The 21,664-nt window shown below is 34.7% G+C and overlaps 1 protein-coding gene across 2 annotated transcripts in view; it reads left to right on the top strand.

The window, feature by feature from the left end:
- The first annotated feature begins 574 nt into the window (after positions 1–574).
- Positions 575–21,664, top strand: part of LOC106711191 (protein TIS11) — a 33,430-nt gene continuing 12,340 nt past the window's right edge. For both annotated transcript variants that reach the window (XM_045681024.1, XM_014503455.2), the window contains exon 1: positions 575–1,296. In XM_045681024.1, coding sequence (XP_045536980.1) covers positions 1,237–1,296 — 60 coding nt within the window. In that variant the 5' untranslated portion in view covers positions 575–1,236. The remainder of the gene's footprint in view (positions 1,297–21,664) is intronic.

Genomic DNA, 21,664 nt, shown 5'->3' with positions numbered 1-21,664 from the left:
TACCAATACAGGCATCATTATGTCTTCCAGAATGGCAGCATGGTATTATTTAAAAATGACTGTGTATTGATACATTAATTGTAATTCAATGTATGGCATTGCACATTGAATGTAAAACCAAGTTAAAATGTTCAAGTAATTTTATGAAAACTGAAGTGTAATTTGAATTGTATGTTATAATTTGTTTCACATACAGTGATTTTGTTAATTCTTAGAGAAATAAAGATCTTAAACCACAAAATTGTAGTATAGTTAATGGTTATTAATAATACGTAAATAGTTGTTTCATTACTTACTGTAGTAGGTAAGTTATTATAAACAGCATGAAGCAAATGTCGTCCTAATTAATGTTTATAAGTTCTTGTTGTTGCGTAGTCTAAAAAGTATCCCGTAATAAACGTAATATAAAAAGCAAGAGCGGGCTGCCATGGGAGAGTTTTGTCACTTTTGTTGTGGCTGTCGGAGCAACAACAAACCGTCGAAAACAGCCGATGGAAGCCGAGAGCGGCCGAGCGGAAAACGAATCTCGCTCCAAAACGTGATCGCGCTGTTTGATTTGAAAACAAAATCCACCCGCCTGCCGCGGGCTCACAAGTCACGGGCGAACCGAATCGCAGGCTCAGTGCGCGAGCGAGCGTGATACGGAATGAACGTGTGGTGCGTTTTGCGCGGACGTTGACACTGCGATTTATTTTTTTAATCTTGCGATTTATACAGCCAGTATAAAGACATTTTGGTGTATAAAGTCGGGAACTAAAAAGTATTTATTGTCTAAAGTATATAGATACAGTTCGCGCAGAGTTTTGACCGATATTTGTGTTTTTTCCGTATAGACGCGAAAAATAAAAGTGAACAAGACTTTTCGAAACAAAGGACTGTTTTGTCCATTTTCGCAACTAATGCGAAATTGTGTTCAAAAAAAAATTGTTCTGGCTTAATCGTGGAGGGCACAGGAAAAAAAAATCACCGCCCTCGGCCAACTAGTTCGGACTCAATCTGTGGTCACCGAACGAAAAACAAAAACGCAACGAATTCTCGTACTCTTACAACATTCAATAAACTTTATGCAGAGATTCTTTTAAATTCTTGTCGAAACATCGTGGACTAATTATTTTACTCCAACAAAATTGCAGTGAGTTCCTTGAACGTATCGTGATTTAGTGGATCAGTTTGTCAACTACGCAAAACAAGCTCTAAAATCCTGGATCAAAATTAGTGTCGAGTTGGTTTAACATAATGTCTACAGCCATAATGCATCAGTCTGCTCTGTATGATTTTGGGGATCTGTTCTTGAAGGTAAGACTTCTTTAATTATTATTTTTTCGTTGCAGATTTTTGATTATAATAGTAATTGGTATAAAAATGGCGTTTAGTACAAATATTGCATTTAGTTAACAATAGACCACGTTTTTAACTTATGGAACTTTTTGTCACCAAACTTTTACTACAACTTTATAATAGTTTTTAAATGTATGAAAGATATTTAAGAACGTGTTATAAATTGCAAACTGCCTTCGCTATATCAAACTAAACTAAATAATGTTGAAAATCTTAACCTTTTATGTATGTATTTTATAACCTTAAATGTCACTCAAATTTCTTAGTAAATGTAATTGCCATTTTTCGGTCAAATTAAAAACTTAAAAAAAATTAAATTCTTTCTATTTAAGTAAAATCATACCAGAATTGTAACCATTTATTAGTTTATATAATAATAACAGTTTTTGAAACGATTTTCAAAATGATTGTACTACCCAGTAATAGCGTGAATTTAAAAAATGCAACGACTTTCATAAGACTAAAAATTTTTACAAATGAAGTAGTAGTAGTAGTTCTCCTAGTAGTGTAAGAGTAAAATAGTTCACAAAAATAATGCATACAACATACCTACATACCGATATAATTCTTACTGTCGTATGTTTTGTCCATGTGGCTGCAGAATACGAACAAGTTAATTTTCATAACTAATGCAATGTAAAGTTTGTTTTTTATTCATAGTTTTACTGTTTATGGTTATTTTAATGATAATTATGAAATATTATTCGTAATTAATTAGTTGCTGTAAATAGTAATTCTATATTAAAATAAATTTATGTCGATCAACAATAACAATTGTTAACTAATATTATTTAATATTAACTTTTGCTTGTGTTGATCAAAGGCAAAAGTACATTTTTTATATGGTTTTTCATATTGTTTGTTGTTGTTTTTATTGTTTTTTTGTAGAAACAGCACTTTTTTAAGAATAAATAATGTAATTTCTACTACTTTTTAAAAAATAATTTAAAGGTAATAAACTACATTTTAAAATTCTATATCGTCATCGTTAAGTTAGTTGTAGTCCGTAACTACCCAACTGTACACCTGCGCTAAACAAGGTAAGTTGAATTTCCCCTTTCCTTGTACTGCCTAAGTCAATGGTTCCTAACTCCATAATTACATTATACGGAAAATAAGTTAAACCAGTTGCTAGTATTGCGTGCGATTGCGCCGGTGGGACCAGTCCGTTCACGAAGTGTTGTGGAATTGAATACGATCTGGCGAGACGCATAGCCAGTTTCCTTGGAAAAGTAAAAGTAAGGTGATACTTTGAAATCGTATACACAAGAAAACTTGTCAATAGGAATTCTTGTTTTTAAAGTTTTTAAAATAAAGAACGCACAATCTGACATGGCTACTTCAAACTTGAGCTTAAAATTTTTGAATTCACTATTTCTAATTTTGATGAATTTGTTACTATCTTATTTGTTCAGTGTAGAAATAAAATTAATTTACAACTATTTCTTCCGTTACTAATGTAAAAAGAGCAGAAATTCTCTATTTACATATTTTATTTGAATTAATCTCTCACACTCCAACAGCTTGAAATTTTCTAACAACTACATAACGATTATAAAAGTTATGGTTTAATATTATTTAAAAAGAATTTATTTTTGTACTAAATAGCTCATCCTTGGCTGAATAGAATATAATGTAAGTTTTTTTACATAAGCGATCGTCAGTAATATAGCTTGACAAATCCTTTTCAAATCTCAGCAGGGGTGAAGAACAGACTCGGTTAAGTGGTGTGACTGGTACGGCTCATATTATTATACTTCGTGCAATACAAAAGTGAACTTGAGCGGTTGTCATAAGTCACACAATTGCTTGTATATACGTTACGAAGCTCAAGTGTTGTGGTGGGGCAAAACCGGTTCTATTAGCTAATTCACATAGTTATAAATCGTTCGCTCGTCTTTTACGCTACCTGCTATCCGTTTTTGTGGTGTTTTACATTGCATATGAACCACTTGTTGCTCAGCGCCATTTTACATTCGGTTATTTAGGGTAGGGGATAGTAGGGGTCTTTGTATACACAGAAGTGTAATATTATATGAGGATTGTCAATAAAGCAAGAAATACTTTAAGCTGTAAATTAATAACTATGTCATATTATTTTCACAATTTTCTAAAACCTTTACACATTCAAATCCATGTATTTGTCAAAATTTTTTACTTATTGCAGATTTAATTACCCGAGCAACGAATAACAAACAATGACTTATTATAAACTAGCTAGATATCTCAAAATGGTGATGAACGTTACTAAAATAATATTGAAAACATTTACATAATTTCATTTGCTAAACTCAGGTGATCTTTGGCCACGATTATACAATAGATCGCATTGAATTCTGGCAGTGGGAAATTCGAAAGGTGCACTGGTGTTTTTTTTTGTGTTTCGGCCTTTCGTAAATAAAAAAAATCTCAAAACCGTTGAGGCCGTAAATACACCTACAACCGTCTACCTGCCTATTTACAAATACAACCGCTCCGTGTATTATTATTATATTGAAAAGTTTTTTTTCTACCTGCACAGAGACCTTTGTATACCACGCTTAGTATTGTTCAGAAAATTGGGTAGGTACCTTCACAGGTTACACAGGCTTTCTATAGATAATGCTGAATTGCAGGTAGTTTATAAAAAAATAACGATTTGAACAAAAAGCTTTTATGAAGCTTAAAAAGATGTTTAAAAATGTATTAACAATTATCATATCAAAACTGACAGGTAATCAAAGTTTCAAAGTCAAAAATCTAATTTTTGGCGAACCAACTAAATTAAATACTATAAAAATGACCATCTTGGAATAATTTATTCGATCAGTAAAGTATAAAGTAAACATGACGTTACTTGTATATCGCAACGCAATAATATTTAGCCGCTACTACCTACCCAATCGTCGATCGTGTTTTTTTACATTATTTACGCGTTATACATTGCTTATCGTTTGCAAAATAATGAGAGGAAACGCCTCAACAAAGGCAAAGATAACAACTTTACACAATGCGTTACAGAGTATTATTTTGTAGTCGTTACAATAATTAACTCGAGATTAATTAACGTATACCCGACGTTCAATCAATGAGGAAAATGAAAACTCGTCTAGTGCGATCGGAAATAAACGTTATAATATGTTGAATCGAAGTGTTTAATAATTTTTTATATAAAACCCCAATAGCACATATTTATCCGCACACGTTAAAAATCACTTACATATAGTATGCTAATGTAACATTTTAGAACTGACCTTGGTGAAAAGGGGAGCGTCTTATTCTTGAAACATAGTCAACAATGAGGACCCACTCGATATAGTTCATTGATCTTCTGTCTACACCGTGTGTTGTGTAAGGCGTAACATTTTCTGTGTGCTAACACGCTGCCGGTTAGCGACGGAGGTCACGCGACGTGATTAGCTCTCCACGTGTTCAGATAAAGGCATTGTAATTGCCCTCCCGTTCTCCGCCCACCACCTTTTGAATATCACACGCGTCACCTGTAAACTTCCGTTAATCAACTTTACGAGCTCATTCATAAAATTAATAAAACGGTGGAAATAAACTAGGTTATCGAAGCTATCCCAAAATTTATCGTTCTATTTAGACCGTTGTTAGGTAGACGAACATAGATGCGAGCTACTATGTATTCAGTCGCCATCTATCATAATATTTGATTTTTAAATTGAAATAAGAAAATAAAGGTCGTTATTTTTCTCATAAACAGTAGCCAATAGCTAATTTATGTTTAAGATTTCAACGCGAACAAGCTTTCCAACAATTTTCGCAATTTAAAGCGGTAAGGTTTCTCAAATGGCCGGGTCTGGCCTCTAAGCCGCCACCTCCGCTGTTTCTCAACGGCCAGGCGTTGCAGAAACCTTCGAGTGCAGTGAACAATAAGTTTCGATCGTGGGAGTCGCCACCAGCCTAGCGTTCAGTGGAGACAATCAGCTATTTTAGATTATTTCCTATAATGTTGTCGCTTTGCGCGGCAATGTGACACGATTAGTTTCATATACCGACAGAATTCGTTGCCTTGCGGTGACCGTGGAATTTATTCGATTATCGCGCTATTTGCATTTACATTAATTTACAAAACGAGCGAGCGCAGTGGGAAAACGCGTTCATAAATGCCGATTGCAACCGGTTCGTCTCACTCAATCGTTGCTCGTATGCAAGGAACGTGTTTAGAGATTTTACTTATCAATAAACACGTCGCGTATGCGAGTAGCCGGTAAGATATTTCCAGACCAAATGAATATAACGACTAAGCTTAAATCTGTTCATGTGTAACTCCGCACGACTGTGCAGCTCGATTTGTCGAACGAGCGTAGGCCAGGTCCACCGGTCATTATTCTATTTCGAGAACTGTTCCTTTCTCCGGCCATCGCAGCCCGGACGTGAGTCACGGCCCTTTGTTCCCCCCGACCAGCCGCACGACCTCGCCACGACCGGGGACGGATCTGCGAGATGGACGCTCAAACACACCTCAAGGTGCTGAAGCTTTCCAAATAATGTTTAGATTTTTAATATCCAGCTCGCCTTGAACCATTCTTACACAATGCGACGATCTATTCTTACTTTACTCATATAGTCACAAGATTCTAATTCGTGGTAGGCGCGGCCCTGTCGCTCATTGCGCCAAACCACTCGACGCCCACGTTAAGTTCATTAAAATTTAAGAAAAAAAATATCTCGAATTAGCATTATTAAGCGGTGGGTAAACAATTGCGCTATTGACCTAAACTACCAATTTTGGTAGTTAAGAAAATTAGTTTAAATTATAATACAGATCTCGAAACCCTAGAAGCTAAATTCTAATATTAAAAACGTATTGACATTTTTGTATTAATAATTATCGTTTATATTCTTTATAAAATGCTATTATACAAAAACAAATGTCAAATTTAGCTATGTATAATACGTAGATAAAGGAACGCGTCGCTGTGTATGTGGTTGTGAAGCTCTGCTAATTGTTTCGGCAAAGCAAATGTGAGGGTTCATTGCCGGCCGGGCGGCATTGTCGTCGTGCAGGCTACGCCCACGGCCGCGTACGTGAATATGTTAAAGGTACGGACACATCTTGAAATTTACAACACAGTTTTTAAATTTGTAATACTAAGCATAGTAAGTTCAAATTATTGTTGTTAGTGGAAACCGATTTGTTTTATTTTTTTAAACTTGCTCTGTTTCCGTCGTTGACTGCATATGCCTGTCATATATTGTGATCAAATGTAAGTACAGTAAATTCGCGTAACCTTCATAAATTTCTAATGTCTATCTACCACAAAATTAAAAGTCATATACAACTATTATTTATAGAGTTAATTATGAACCTTAATGAACTGATTACTTTAAAGCCTAAAATAAATAATAAAATACTTACTAAACGATAAATAATTAGCTAAGTATGAAGTAATGATATAAATATTTACGATTCATTAAATAATATCTCAGAAATAACATTTTATATGTACTTTTGTAGTTATGTAAACAAAACACGTATACTAAAAGATATTTCTGTCTCCTATTTACTTTGTAGACAAATAATAGGCGATTGAAGTGAGTAAGCAAATAGATGGTTATAGAAGAAGTACTTATGCGGGTGATAATGCATATCTGAGACCTTATTGGAGTGTAGTGCATAAACAAAGGGGTACTGTATATACGTCGTGCATCTTATCTCTCCGCCTGATAAACTATGGTACGTAATAACTTTTAAAAACAATATAATTATTTTAACTTATTTTTAATCCCTTTACAAAACCAGTGGAGACACTTTCTTGTTTTAACGAAATAAAAATATTGAGCAATACATGTAAATATCGTTGTAAATATTGATAAACATGCAATGTGATAAATTATACAGATTGTTTTATCATTTTTTAAGGTTTTTTTTATTTTTAAATTTAAATTACAGTAAAAACAATCTTTATTTGTGTCGTAAGCATTACAGTAGCAAAATGTGGTATTGATATGAACATTATAATTATTACCCGATATTATCGGTGTCTCAAGCCCTAAGCCGATAGAGACTTGTCCGATAACGTCAAAGTTGAGATGTTTAAGTAGACAAGAGTTGCACTAAAGTTGTTGAGTTTTGCCAAAACGTTTTTTGATTAAGTCACAACCTTGAATTTAGTTACATTGGACTTATATTAGAGTGTTCGATCCCTCAATCTGTTTCCTATTTATAAATGCGAACACGTTTAAACTTAGTTTCTAGAATTTATAGCAACTACTTTATTAAATTAGGATTTATCAACATAATTCGTTATCATTAGGAAGTTGTACTGTGTTTTAGATATTGCGAAAACAAGCTTCAGTGCAGCGCTTGTAAATGACGATCTAGTTTCACTTTCGTTCCGTAAGACGTGGCTTGCAGCCGTGTAACACTTGCGGCCCGCTCGGCGTCCGCGGCTGAGGTTCGAGTGCAGTTTTGGCACACATTTGCAGCGTTGCGTCACAACTCTGAGCTATCGAGCACGCGGCGTAACACTTTTACCATAAGCAACTCGTAACATGCTCCGCGCCTCTACCCACTTCTCGACACAACTTTACATAATTGCCCGTAAACTTATAATCTTACGCAACAACTCCGAGACTATTTGATATTCTTGACTTGCTCGAAACACGGTCAGTTTCTTGATTGCTCCAATTTCATAGTTTTCGTGTGTATTACTAACAAACTTATCTTGATATTCATCTCTTGTTTTTTTTTTCTTGAATCAGTCACGGCCTTACACAAATGTTCGCAGATTTACTAATTAGCGTGCAATTATATTCGTTATGCGATTTTTGTTCAAATTATAAAGTCGATATAACATTCAAAATGTTTGTAAATAAATATGAGCATAAATGTTAGAACACAATGAGCTGTTCTTTAATTTCGCCATTGTTACGTCTTCTCAAATGTCTAGACGAACTTTAGCATGGTTTTGATCAATCAATAATTTAATTAGAACTGTATATAAATGCATGTCCGATTTAAAGGAGGGGTTACATTACTACCGGAGCTGGATATAGGGCTGATGGTGTTACAATTGCAAGTCGGCAGTGCAACGTTAGCATAGCGGCATTCTCTCGCCCGGAACGATCTTAAACTTTCTTTTCTTGTTTCGTAATGACACGGCCGGCCGGAGAGGAGCCAGACGCCGTGCTACACCGGACATATTTCACAATCGATACTTATATCGATACTTTAAATATCTTTTCTTGATTTGTCTAAAATTGGTGCAGTCTATTCCCAACACTAGTCTTTGGTCGGCTACCAAAAAGACCGAAATGAGAATGTCATTTAATTGTATTAAGTACGGAAAAGCGATTGGATTTTTTTCATCACAGGTTTATTTCAAGTGTAAAATCCTTCTTTTTTCTGAAGCATGCCTAATATTTTGATAACACGATTTGTTACAAATCTTACATTACGTTCCGTACGATTAAAATGCATTCGCTATTGAACTATATTTACTCAACAATATATTTATACATTCATGACACAAATACTAGTGTTTTCATAGATTATTGATTTTAAGATATAGGAATTTGAAGCCTATTTTACCAAGCTTCATCTTCGATATATCTAGGCCATCGTGATGTCGCTGATTTCATATTGTTTTGCGAACTCAAAGGAATGAAGAGTGGCGGGTAGTGGGGGGTAATAGGTGGCAGAATCGGCCCACGTCGAGCGAGATCCGCACGATTGCGTTTTGCATAACTGTTGCACAAAGCCCTGTCTGTTACATCGCGATTATAATCCGTGCATGCGCCATATCTTACGCTCGTGATGTAGGAAGCGAACTTTCGAACTCTTTCACTTTTAATGCTTTGCTAAATTCCAGAATGCATTGCTATTCTTTGTGCATCGCTCTTGTACCTCCGCTGCGGTTAAACTTTTTATGAGTGCATAAAATACGATATGCTTCTGTTCGATTACCACGCCAAAAATTCGCAAGCAATGTTTGATACGCCAATGTACGCGGCATAATAATATATTATATCGTTTGGTTATCGGACGGTCAGTACGTTCACCTGATGATACGTGACTCTACGATATTACTGATGTACATTTTATCCTTAATATTTAAATATTAAAAACGTGCTGTCCGGTAAGTTTTTCAACACGTTTGCACATCACCTTCAGACAAATAGCACGTGTCAAATAATTCCAAGAGCTCACCACACCTTAAATGAGAAACTCAAACATTAGCGACAGTAAAGGACCATATGATGTTACCTATCTAAACTGTCAGTCATAGCTCACCACCTTTCATCGTCTATTGTTTTAAAAATAATTTATGGAATTTTGCATGGATATAGGGTGAGCGGAACTAAACGTGTCCTATTAGCATTGTTACCGATGTACCTGTTTTAATTTTTTACATTGCGCCGTATAATGTAAGCGATGCGATGTGTCACTCGACCCCGGGTTTACATTGTATTTTAATTTACGAGGTACCTGTAATTATGCGAGTCCCGATGTCCTAACCTCGCTATTTGTTTAGTCATTGAAACGTTCAAGATTTAATATTCATTGCTCATTTGTGTAATAATGATTTGGTAATCGTACAGTGATTCTGTTGCCCGATTGTTCGAACATGAAAATCAATAAATGTTCGCTTTTAATTGCTTTTCTGATAGAATATCTTGTTTATGTCGTCGCGTCGGTGAATATGTGCGGGCACAGTCTGACCAATAGCGACAAATTTTTGTCTAATAATAACAAACGGATGTACCAAGTTTAAAAGCGATTACAAGTAATGAGCTGGGCGTGTCGGAATTAATAACTTGGTTTAATAAGTTAACACACAGAGACTCCGCCTCCTACATAAAGGCGATGAAGGCATCCAAAAAGAATAACTTCTTGGTGCAATTGTATCATTCGCCTAAGATTTGAACCTTGAAATAAGTAGAAAACTACGGTGATCAATAATCAATGCATTACGGCAGTCTAACAAGTGGTCAGTTTATGAGGATGGGTGTCAAGGATAGCACTCATCACTGTGGTCCTAGTTATACAGCAAGTCACGTGTACTTAATAACTGGTTAATGTCGCAACGCTAAGCCGGTAGTTATACGGCGTGTTATGAAAATGCTTTCACAATTACTGACAAGTAGGTATTGATGCACCACTGAATACACGTCTGAGAAATGAATGAAAATCTACAATGTTTATGTAATACACGTCTGTATGCTTTCTGGATTTGATATAACGACCTATTCAATTCTCGATATGTTTTTCGCGTAGTTGATACTTGAATGTTAAGACTCAATGAATTATTTCTTAAACACGACGTGTGCTATTGAAACAGCAAGATGAATTCCAAGTAATGGCGGAATCATAACTACTCTTTCATAATCAACTTTTATCTCACAACGAAGTAATATATATATATATATAACTTTTCTAACTTGTTATTGTTAACTCGCTTCAAATATTTTAAAAACGTGTTAAGAACCAAATTCAAGTTTAACCTCAAAATAATTTAACACGAAAAGGAGCAATCACAAAAGAATATTATATCGCGTACAAAGGTAAATACCAATATAGCTATGTCTAAAAAGCAATGTTGCCGTATGTATGAAAGTATTTTGTTGAATGCTAGTTTAATATTGTAATAATTACGCACACAAACATGGTGCAGACTGCGCGTTAAATGTTTCTTTATGAGTTTCTTGTCATTGAAGAAATTAAATTAAAAACCACAAACATTTGTAGTACAGAGACGAATCGGAGCAGAACATTCAAAGTTACGACTTTGACACATTTTACATCTTTATTACGTATGTATCGAGATTATTGTCTAAATCGGCTTTGTTTACACCACATCGCTTGTACAGATCACAGTGATAGTAATTTTCCATTTATGTATAGTGTCAATAAAGAAAGGAAAGTGGCACGTGACCGGCCAACGGTGGGTCAGTGTCGCGCCTTACGTAACATATTAGGAATGGAAGCGTCGTGATCATAATCGATTTATGCACGATCTGCATCGATTAATTATTACGAAATCGACATTAGCTTAAAAATAAGGTAGATTGATCTCATTTTTTAATCCAGTTGGCGATGCATTATTCTGCCAGTCTCAAAGTGCTTATGAAATGTTATTTTGTAGATATTAAACCTTTGTAGTCGTTTTAATACAATCAATAAAAAAAGAAAAGAACGTCAATTGTTCACAAATGAAGCACAACTGTCATTGCAATACTCCGTCGGACGCTTTATTTGCATACTGCGTAATTTATAACATACGCTTAAAATAATATAACTCGAGTTTCACTGTTAAAATAATTGATTAGTTTTTCGATCGGTTTTCTCTCGAACGCGGAAATATAGTTTCAAATAGTGTGGGCAGGAAGAAACGCGGGGCTCGTCGGCGGCGATGAACTTCACAAGGCCTCGCAATTATTTCCTGCTTCTACACAAAGGTAATGCTTTTTTTCCATGAACTACAGACATCGATAATCATCCATTGTTACCGAACGCAGTGACATTACATGCTATCTCATATTAATAACATCAAAGCTCAGATGTATACAGATTATACCGCACCTGTTATAATAGCTTCATAAACAATGAACGCTTTGGAAGGTCAAGGGTTTTAAAGGCTTCCGGATTAGAGCGGCCCGGCTGTGTCCTCGCCGCTTTTCGTGCCTAGTAGTAAAACGTGATTAAGGGAATAGATGATCGTAATTATATAGCCCTTGTAATGTGATTTACGTCGTGGAAATGACTCATCGCACCTCGGACAATATCTTATACTATTCCTTGCAAACGTCGTTTACAGTCAACCTTCTAATCGGATACACTACAGCGATCTTCAGTTATAACAAGTAATCAAAGGTAAATGTACCATCATTACATTATTACTAGACCATTAATAGTGGTTTTAAATTAAGGTTAAACTTATTACAGCGCCTTGGAACGATTACGTCCAACTATAGTACGTGGATTGTTCCCTCGTTCAGTTCGCAATCCGTAGGCAAAAAAGTAAATGTATGTATAATACGATGTTAATCGTAATGATTTAAGCTACTTATAGCGGGTTATCTAACAGCTAATGCAACTATGAAAGTAAACGTAGAAATAATTTGTAATGCTTTGTGAATGGACTAGACATTAATTAGAAACGAAACTCTATAAGACGTTAATTTATTTCGTCGTTTAACATACAAAAAACTGCGGAAAGTGACAGAGTTTTTCGCAAAACTACTGAAACCTATTTGAATCTTCTGTTTAATGCCGTTCTACGCCTATTACCCAAAACATATGATAATTAGTTAGAAACGTTAGCAATTAGCATTAAAATTCCTTAAAGTCGCATTCGTTCACAAGCAGTGAATAGGTAGGTGTCATACATACGGTGACGAGATTTTAGATTCGAACCCGGGACCCAATTTTCGCAGGCCGTATTCTAAACCAGTAGGCTATTGGTCGCCATTGCAATCAATTGCATGATATAATGCATTTCACAAGGTGAAGTGGCCTAGCTGCGTTACACATAGCGATAACCAAGTAGTGCGCGTTATCAAATCGCGGCTCACGCGCCGATGCGCTCGGGCGGACCCCACCTACACGCTTAAGGGCCCATGAAATGTAACCAGCTATTCTCATACGATGCACGCTATGCACTCCCAATAAGAGTGGTGTTCATAGCCCCTCGCAACATACCGCAAACGAATAATTTTAAAACATCTTCCTTCGTTTCGTCTTGAGGTTCCTCTTCTTCAAACAGTCTATGTTATTAATAAACAAGATTGAAAATAAATTACGCATTACCCTTAGTTCAAGTAAAAAAATAAATTGTAACTTATCGAGTTCACCAGAATGACCTCGGCAGATGGCAACATTTTGCGTCTTAACTTTTTTGATTTAGCATAAAGATATACTATATAAAGTATATATAGATAACTTATTTATAACAGCGTCATTTTTTTGTTTCAATATATTAGTCCTTAATACACTGTATTCATATGTCTCACACATCCTGAGAAGTCGTTAGCGTAACAAGTGGGGTGGTCTATGACACGGTGAGGCTATGCTTCGTTGCTTTCCGGACGATACCCTTGGTAATAGTAACCGATCCCTCCTTGTTTCCATTTCAATTTTTATAGAACTAACTCTCTCTTTTCTCAGCCCATAATCTTGATTCTGTGCAAGCTTAACACTTCAATGCTACTAAGATTTTAATATACGTAAGTAAACTAAGCATAGCACTGAACGAGTTATCACAAAGATATATAACATACGCAATTAAATAAAACTTCTTGGATAAATAGTTGTAAATCCACTAATTTTTTTTTTTTAGTTAATATGTCACAAACAATTGAGCAGATAAAACTCCTTAGAAGTGTGATTTGGGATTGAGTTTTTAAATATTTGATGTACAATGAATGTAAAAAGATAACACCCAGATGTAGATTACCTACGCATTAGTTAAACCTAAGATTAAACATTAGACTGTAAAATTATATTATTCCTGGAATAGTGTATTTATATGCAAAAGGAAATATTTCACGCTTAGGTTAGAGAAAAGAATCTGTAACTCTTTAGTCATATTTATGTTCGGTTGGGATAAAAGCTCAAAAAAACGTATGTGACGCAAATTGATAAGTTATCCGAAACTAGTACAGTGGCAGTTCAAATGTTATCGGGCTTGACCTGGCCGATAGCCGCTTGAGAGAAACCGTTTTATGGAAGTTTGTTCAACCTACGACGTTTCGTGCGTTGCTTTATTTACAATTTCTTACGAAGTTTTAACAATAACAGATTTATGTATCCTATCCCAGAATTTATGTATGTATTTAGTTCAAATGTTTTTATATAGTGCTTTTATATAGTATTCGCCGAAATAGCGAAGCGACCGCTGCCCGTAGACATCCGCAATTGCAGATGAGTTTCTGATCTTTAATTAACGGAGGAGGGGACGAACAGAAAGAGAATATTTCCCTTTCTTATGTATCCGCTTCTCCGTCAAATCCTTTTCTTGTGGGAAAGGGGGGGGGGGAAGGGAAAGAGTACTAAAATAAGGCTAACAATAATTGGACAATTAAGAAATTTTTCAGACGCGATTTACTTTCATTTTAAAAATACTGTTTGTAGTATTATAAATTTCCCTGTTAAACTGTTAATATTTTTGTATATTTTATAAACCAACGATTACCTATTTCTTTTTTTTATGTAACATTTACGATTACATACATATTTCTTTGGGAGGTGTTTCGTTCGAGTCTGTTTCATAGCACAGTTGCAAAAGAGTTTAGATATGACACGATTGCATTTCGAATAAAAGTGATTAATTATTTTCTCGTATGTTACGAAATTAAAGTTTTAATGTGTCCATGCAATTACGGATGCATGTGTAATTTAACAAGAATTGGTGTCAATTGACAATAGCTTAGCGGTATAAGCCACATTTTGCGTCAAGGAATACTGACGCCATCTCACTTCGACGAAATCGCCGTAAATAATTCGATTTAAAGACAAAGCGGACGTTTTGGCGCAACGCAACATTAAGCGTGTGATTGAAACACCCACAACTTCTCTTGTGAAATATTATTTTATGTCATAAATCATATTTGTAAGTTTACATTTTTATTTAAATCAGTGATGTATAGTCTATGGACCTGGTGTAAATGTTAAAAAGCGATGTTTTAGGCTCACTTTCCAGATAAACTATCTATGGTGTTATGCGTTTGTTAAAACGAATCTAATTAATACTATTTGTGTCTACGGTAATAGGATTGTAAGACATGAGAACATAAAAAGTTTGCGAAACCCGCGGGCGGATGTCGCGCATCTGTCGGTTTTGTGAGCATTACAAGTAATTAGCGAGGCAAGACCGAGTCCAGTGAACACATTCGCACAATGTGTCCCGCACGTTGTCTTGTGCCCGTTTCCGTCGGGACCCTAACCCCCCATGTGTGGGGTGGCTGATGGCTGCTCTTCGAATTGATTCGATGTCTCGCCGTAATTGAACAATTTGTGTTGTGAATACTTTTGGCTGACGAGTGACCACTTGTCTTTGACAAATGTAAAAATAAGCATGTTTATTATGTATATTTAGTTATACAATTCAAATATACTTTAAATGTATGTAACTAACAATCGACGGATTTGGAACGCTCGATGATCAGTTTTTAAATTGAATAGAATGGATTAAATGGAATGATAAAATTGATACAATTTTAAAACACTCGATAAGCAGTAGAGATAACTTTTATTTATATTGTTTGTGGCCTAATTATTGGCTAACACTATTGGCACTAAATTATGTCATTAATATTACTATTATTGCTTAAATCATAAAGGAAATAGTTGCGGTAAAACGAATTTCTAAAGTTGAAATTATAATAAGGGGATACACCAAGGCTTCCTGTATTCACTTCTGCATCATTTTAAACAACTTACTAAATAATAAAATAATTATTAAAATAAAATACATTAATAGGTGTATTTATAGGTGTATTATGTATTTTTATTTTATTGAAAATAGGCCAACAATCTACTGTTGCGATTTATAAACGGTAAAAAAAGAGTAGAAACAATTCGGCTTGCCATGATTGTGGCTTGTGGCGCTAAATTCTTGCGTACAAACCATTTATCTAATCACGCAATGTAAACGCCTTATCACTATTGAGGTTATGTTATTAAAGTTATTATAATCGTGCAATCGTCAAAATAAGTATAATTAAAGGTGTTTATTAACTGGCGGAGCGTTCGCCGATGTGCCGTTCTCTGGCGACTGAGCGAAGGTCGACAGCTTGTAACAGCGTACGCCTACTCGACAACAGATCCTCTTTGCTATTGTAAAATGTTGAATCTTCAATGCAAACCTCTTGTAATAAACGATATCTTCATCATTAAATATTCCGAATTAAAAATACTTAGCACCTACTTTTCGATTATTGATGACGACGACAAATTTTGTTACTTTCCATTTTCAGTACTAGATATCATTTAAACCTTTTGAAAACATACAACATCTTCTCCCTTACACAACTTTAACTACTTTTTTACTTTGATTCAGGTATAGCGGAATTGTTAAAATATTTCTGACTGAAATAATAAATATCATTAGAGCATCTCACCATCATTGTATCATAAAATGATAACCTTGTGATACTTTATGTTTGAATATGAATTATTTCTTACATAATTATTATCATATATAACTTTCAACGAATTCATAACAAAGGAACTGTATAGATAGCGTCTTTTCTCTTCATTATCGCGACGTTGGGTCAACTTTTGTGTCAGGAGTGAAATTAAACGACGGATGTGTTCAATTGTGAACAACATCTTTAAATGAATTGGGAATTAACGAGCTTCTTCTACTAAAGTAATGCAGAGTTATGTTGTGTGGGAACAAGACTTATGTTATTCCAATAGTATATTATGGTGATCAAACCAAGTTATTTAGATTATAACATAACCTTAAATTGATTGAAAACATATAATGAGGAATTCTGGTATTGATGAATATAAATAAAGTACCGTGTTATAAAAACACCGTCGACATTTAGCGAAGTGACCCGTTCGGCCATTGTTGTGAATACCTAAAGATATTAAATCGCATTATATAAAATATATTATTTAAATTATTATAAAAAATACTATTACTTGTTATACTTCGTATAAGATATGTCCGCCTGATTGTGAAGCGTGTCTTATGGTAATCCTACTTATTATACGACTAGAAAATGAATGTATTCGTATCCTGGTACCTACTTATTGCCCCACTGACTTTTTTATTGATGTGTCTATTTTGATTGTTGCAGGTAAGATTTACGCCACTGTCCGAGGCCTTTGATGACGAGACACTTTTACTTTCGGTATAATTTGGATAGTTTAATTGACGTAAGTTACAACAAATTCATCGTTCAAATCGGATTTGGTTGTCGGATAAAACTGATTTGTAACGATTTCTTTTTGATTATACATTGTTTATCGAGAATCTTCACTACCATCTCCGTATACTAAACAGGTAGGTATAAAAATAACCTAGTTCTAAAAATGTTTTAGTTTCCATTATATGCGTTTTTGAAATATTTTTGTGTAAAGCAGTAAGTATAAAAATGCATCGCGAATGCGCGTCGTGTGCGTGGTCGCCGTTGCTAAGCCTGTCAATATTTCAGGCTGATTGTGAAAACATTGACTAAGTCGGGCAGCACAGTGCCGCCGCGGCACGTACCGCCACCCACCGCGGCTGTCGCAACTCGCTTGCAACGATCTTACATCGCCTCGACAACCACACCCCAAAAGACCTTCGATTTACCATTTTAACGCCATCTAGTTTACTCGTCAAATACATCGCAATATTGCATATTACCTTGTGACGGTGGAAGATTTCAAAACTGTACATACACAGAGTGTCACTGTCGTATATTAGATATTTTACTTTGTTTACATTTTGTAATGTACGTCAATGAATGTAGCACCTAATTTCTAACACCACGCGATTAGATTTACGTTTGGAACGTAACTTACATCTTACCTAAAACGTACACCTTGAAGACAATGCCACATTACCGTACGCTTCCCTGCACATTAGTACAACGGTGTTAGTTTAAATAAAATAACATACTGATAAAGATACGTCTTGTTGGAAATGATTGCGTTTAGCATGCCATTACATCGACGAGTTTTGCACAACCCGGCTATGAGATAATGCGCAAAAGTAAAAGTGTTCACGTTACTAGTTATACTAGACTGCATCATACACAGATGCATAACGCATAAGTAGGAAGTATACGCTAACGATTTAAGTAAGAAGCCAGCCAATGTTAACTATTTTATGCCGGCTTGCGTAAATCATCAATGTTACGAAACAGAATTGCGTAAACAATAAGCGGTCTGGGTATTATACATAATAAGAATACCGTGTCCACAGCCCGCGACAAAGTACTCCCTGACAATACATACGTCGCAGCCCACCTCATGTCTAATCTAAATTGGCAGCAAACTCGTAATTTTGGGTGATTATGTCAACCGTTCCAAAGACAGAGCATTGGTGTATGAGATAAGTTTGCCAAAAATAATGTATTTTACGGATAGTCCCACAATCATACTCCAAGCGCAAATATTAATAAACTGGCCGGAAAAAATATAAAACATATTAATACGTGTCTTGTTACGTTTTATGACTGCAATATTACTATTCTCTTACAATAATACCGTTTCCTTTTTAGGCTAAATAGTGCAATTTATAAAGAAAATGAAACTGATTTGCAACCATACATATTCAAGACGTATCCTGTTAAAATCGTGGTGTATCTTAAATAAGTAACATGTTATCATTGTTTCGCGGAGTTTATTTCCTGACGCATGTTGGCTCGGTTTGGGGAGAAAGTGGTGCTGGCGACCTTGTCTTTTTTATTTATTATTCGACCTTCAAAAGCCGGATTTCCGGTACATCAAATATCGTAAAACTTGAGTGGCCACCTTTAATGTACTACGTATTGAATTTTAGTTTGTCCTTTTAATGAACACAGGAACCTATCCTAGTGAAATAAATAAAATTTATAATGTTTTTATTTGATATGTTATAAAATCATTTCATAAAAATATTATAAAGACTAGACTAAATGGAAAATTCTATTCAAAATAGTCTCATTACCGTACTTTTAATTGTCTATAAAACTTCTTAATAGTTAAATTTAATTGATGTTACGGTTTAGTTTAATGTTTGTTCTATTAGTGCTATTATCAAATGACTTCTGTAAATTGGGAAATGATGATGATGATGAATGTTACTGTAATTTTGACAAATCAATCTGGCTGATAGAGAACTTATAAAGTATCATTAAAATAAATCAAAACATAATAAAATTTAGTTCTACTATTTACTTATATGACTTCTATATATTTTTAACCTTTTAGGTAATTTATCTAAGAAATACACAGATGATTATGTTTTTATGCAGATTCAACAGTGGAAACTCATAATTAATTTACAGAAGTCTAAACTTTAGTTGTATGATGTGTGACAGTGTCGGCGTGCACTTCGCATCGCGTGTACTAAACTCGCGTGCACCCGCCTCCGCCCGCGACAAACGTTCCGTAGATCCGCCAACATCGCTGTAATTGTGCGTGCCATTACATACAACCTCGATATCGTAATTGATGCACCTATTAAACATCATGTTATGCCTTAGCTGACCGTTAGACTTGTCTAGGGTTCGAATCTGACCTATGACAAGTTTGCGTTATGCTAACACATTTAGTGCCTTGCGAGTTCACTTTAGTACGTACCTGAATCGTAGTAGCATTGAACGTATGAGAAAAAAGTAGATGAACATATTTAGGATCTATAAACGTCCTCAACTGAATGTTATAAATATAAGAGTTTATTTCTGAGAATAACTGAATATTGTTTAGGAGTTTTTCGTTATTCTCATTCACTCCAAAATTTTCAGACACCGCGAAACTAAAACGATTTGTTTTAAAATTTCTAGGAATTATTATTAGTAACGAAGATACTGGATGATCATTTTAAATGTTTTTTGCGGATCCGACCAAACGAGTTGTGAAATATTTAATTAATATTTATCCGACGAGATCTCTTTAAGTTTCCAAGGTCAGTGCGGTAGTCTACACGGTCACTGCCTTTTTATTTACATGCAACAAATAACCGGCATCTATAAGTTCACGCCATATTTTCAGGGTGGTCATATTAAAGCGATCAATGTTTTTATTAAAGTACAATACTTTTTACTTTGTCGTAATTAACATTTAAAGGTTGATATTCCAATAAATATATGCTGAGCTTATAATTAACATATTTGCCAAGTTGGTGGTTTTTTTTTACGATCGCGACCTTTAATAGAATTTAATAGTACGTCAATTCAATAAAATATGAAGTGCTAAAACAAAAATATTTAAAGTTTTATTAACATGTTAAAATTATGTATACATTGATTTCGAATCGCCATGAACTTGTTTTTTTAATTCTTGTTTCAATATTGCGTGTCGTTAAATGATTTCAGATTAAACGAGTGTTAAGACAGATTAAGTATGTAAAGGTTCGCTTAGGAGCGCAGTAGGGCGCGAGGTGAAGGTTCTATGTGGTCACTATTCATTAGCAGCGACTATCTAATTGTTTGCCGAGATTGCTCAATTTACTAGTTATACGTTTCCCTTTAGATCCGGAAAACGATTGAACAAATGTTCATTATTTCATTAGTTATCATTAATTTAACTATCGGCTACCATAATTATTGAAAACACACTCTCGACACTATAAACTATATTTCTATGAAACAGAGTATTTTAATAAAACTAAACATTCTGTCGGCACAAGGTAAAGTTATTGTTTTCCTACAAATTAGTCAAATGTTAGTTCGTATAATGGGAGATGTTTATTACTCTTAGCACATTTGTTTTTCATAATAGATTAATGGTAGGTATATGTTGATTAAACAAAATTGCATTGTATTACAATCCCTTTACAAACATAAATGTTAAATTTCCTTTAGTGTGTTATATCATCTAAGACCGTATGTTATTTTTTTTGTCTATTATGACCTTTAAACTTTTTGTTCTGCATTTAAATGTAAATGCTATTTGTATTAATTTATTTAAAACGTCATCGAAATGTCAAACAACCTTTTTTCTTGTTACCAATTCAAAATTCCATTAAATTACAAAATGATGATATTCAAGTTATACTAGTTTATGTCAAAAGTTGTAAAATATATAGATGTTTATTTAAATAGGTTATATATGTAAAGAATTGATATGGTTCTGTAAAAAATAAAGTAGTGGATATGTTTGGATCCGTGAGCGGACAACTTTCAAGGTTCTACGTTACATTATATTGTGGAATCTTATATACAAAACTTATATCACACACTAACAGCAGTAGTTATCTAGGTTAAGTATAATTTTGATTATTTAATGCCTTTTACTTGAAGACAGTAAGTAGCACAGTTAATTTAATTTAGTACTTAACTGGAGGATGTTAAGTGGTAGATTATTCCAATCCAATTGCCTTACGCTCACGTAATTCGCGCGAGTCGAATACATTTCGAAGCGCTTCAGCGCATTTGTATATTTCCATATACATCTAGCGACTTTTATTCGTCTGCGGAGTATAAACAGCGTCACGATACGGCCGCTGAATTAATGTCCCCAATTCAATTGAAGTGTTTCATTAGCACAAGTGGCCTCGATTGCTTCGTTGATCTGTGGCGGCCTGCTCGCCAAACTGCGGCTCGTCGCGGCGCCTCTAGTCCACAGCCACACAACCATGTACACACGTTGTACTGATTTTTGGCACACTTATCAAAAGTTTGGAACTATGTTATGAATTCTGTAACCTTGTGATTAAATCGTAAATTTCACCTT

Source organism: Papilio machaon, chromosome 14, assembly GCF_912999745.1.
Source record: "Papilio machaon chromosome 14, ilPapMach1.1, whole genome shotgun sequence".
Lineage (NCBI taxonomy): Eukaryota > Metazoa > Arthropoda > Insecta > Lepidoptera > Papilionidae > Papilio > Papilio machaon.
Note: the sequence above shows the minus strand (reverse complement) of the source record. Positions and strands in the feature narration are given on the sequence as shown.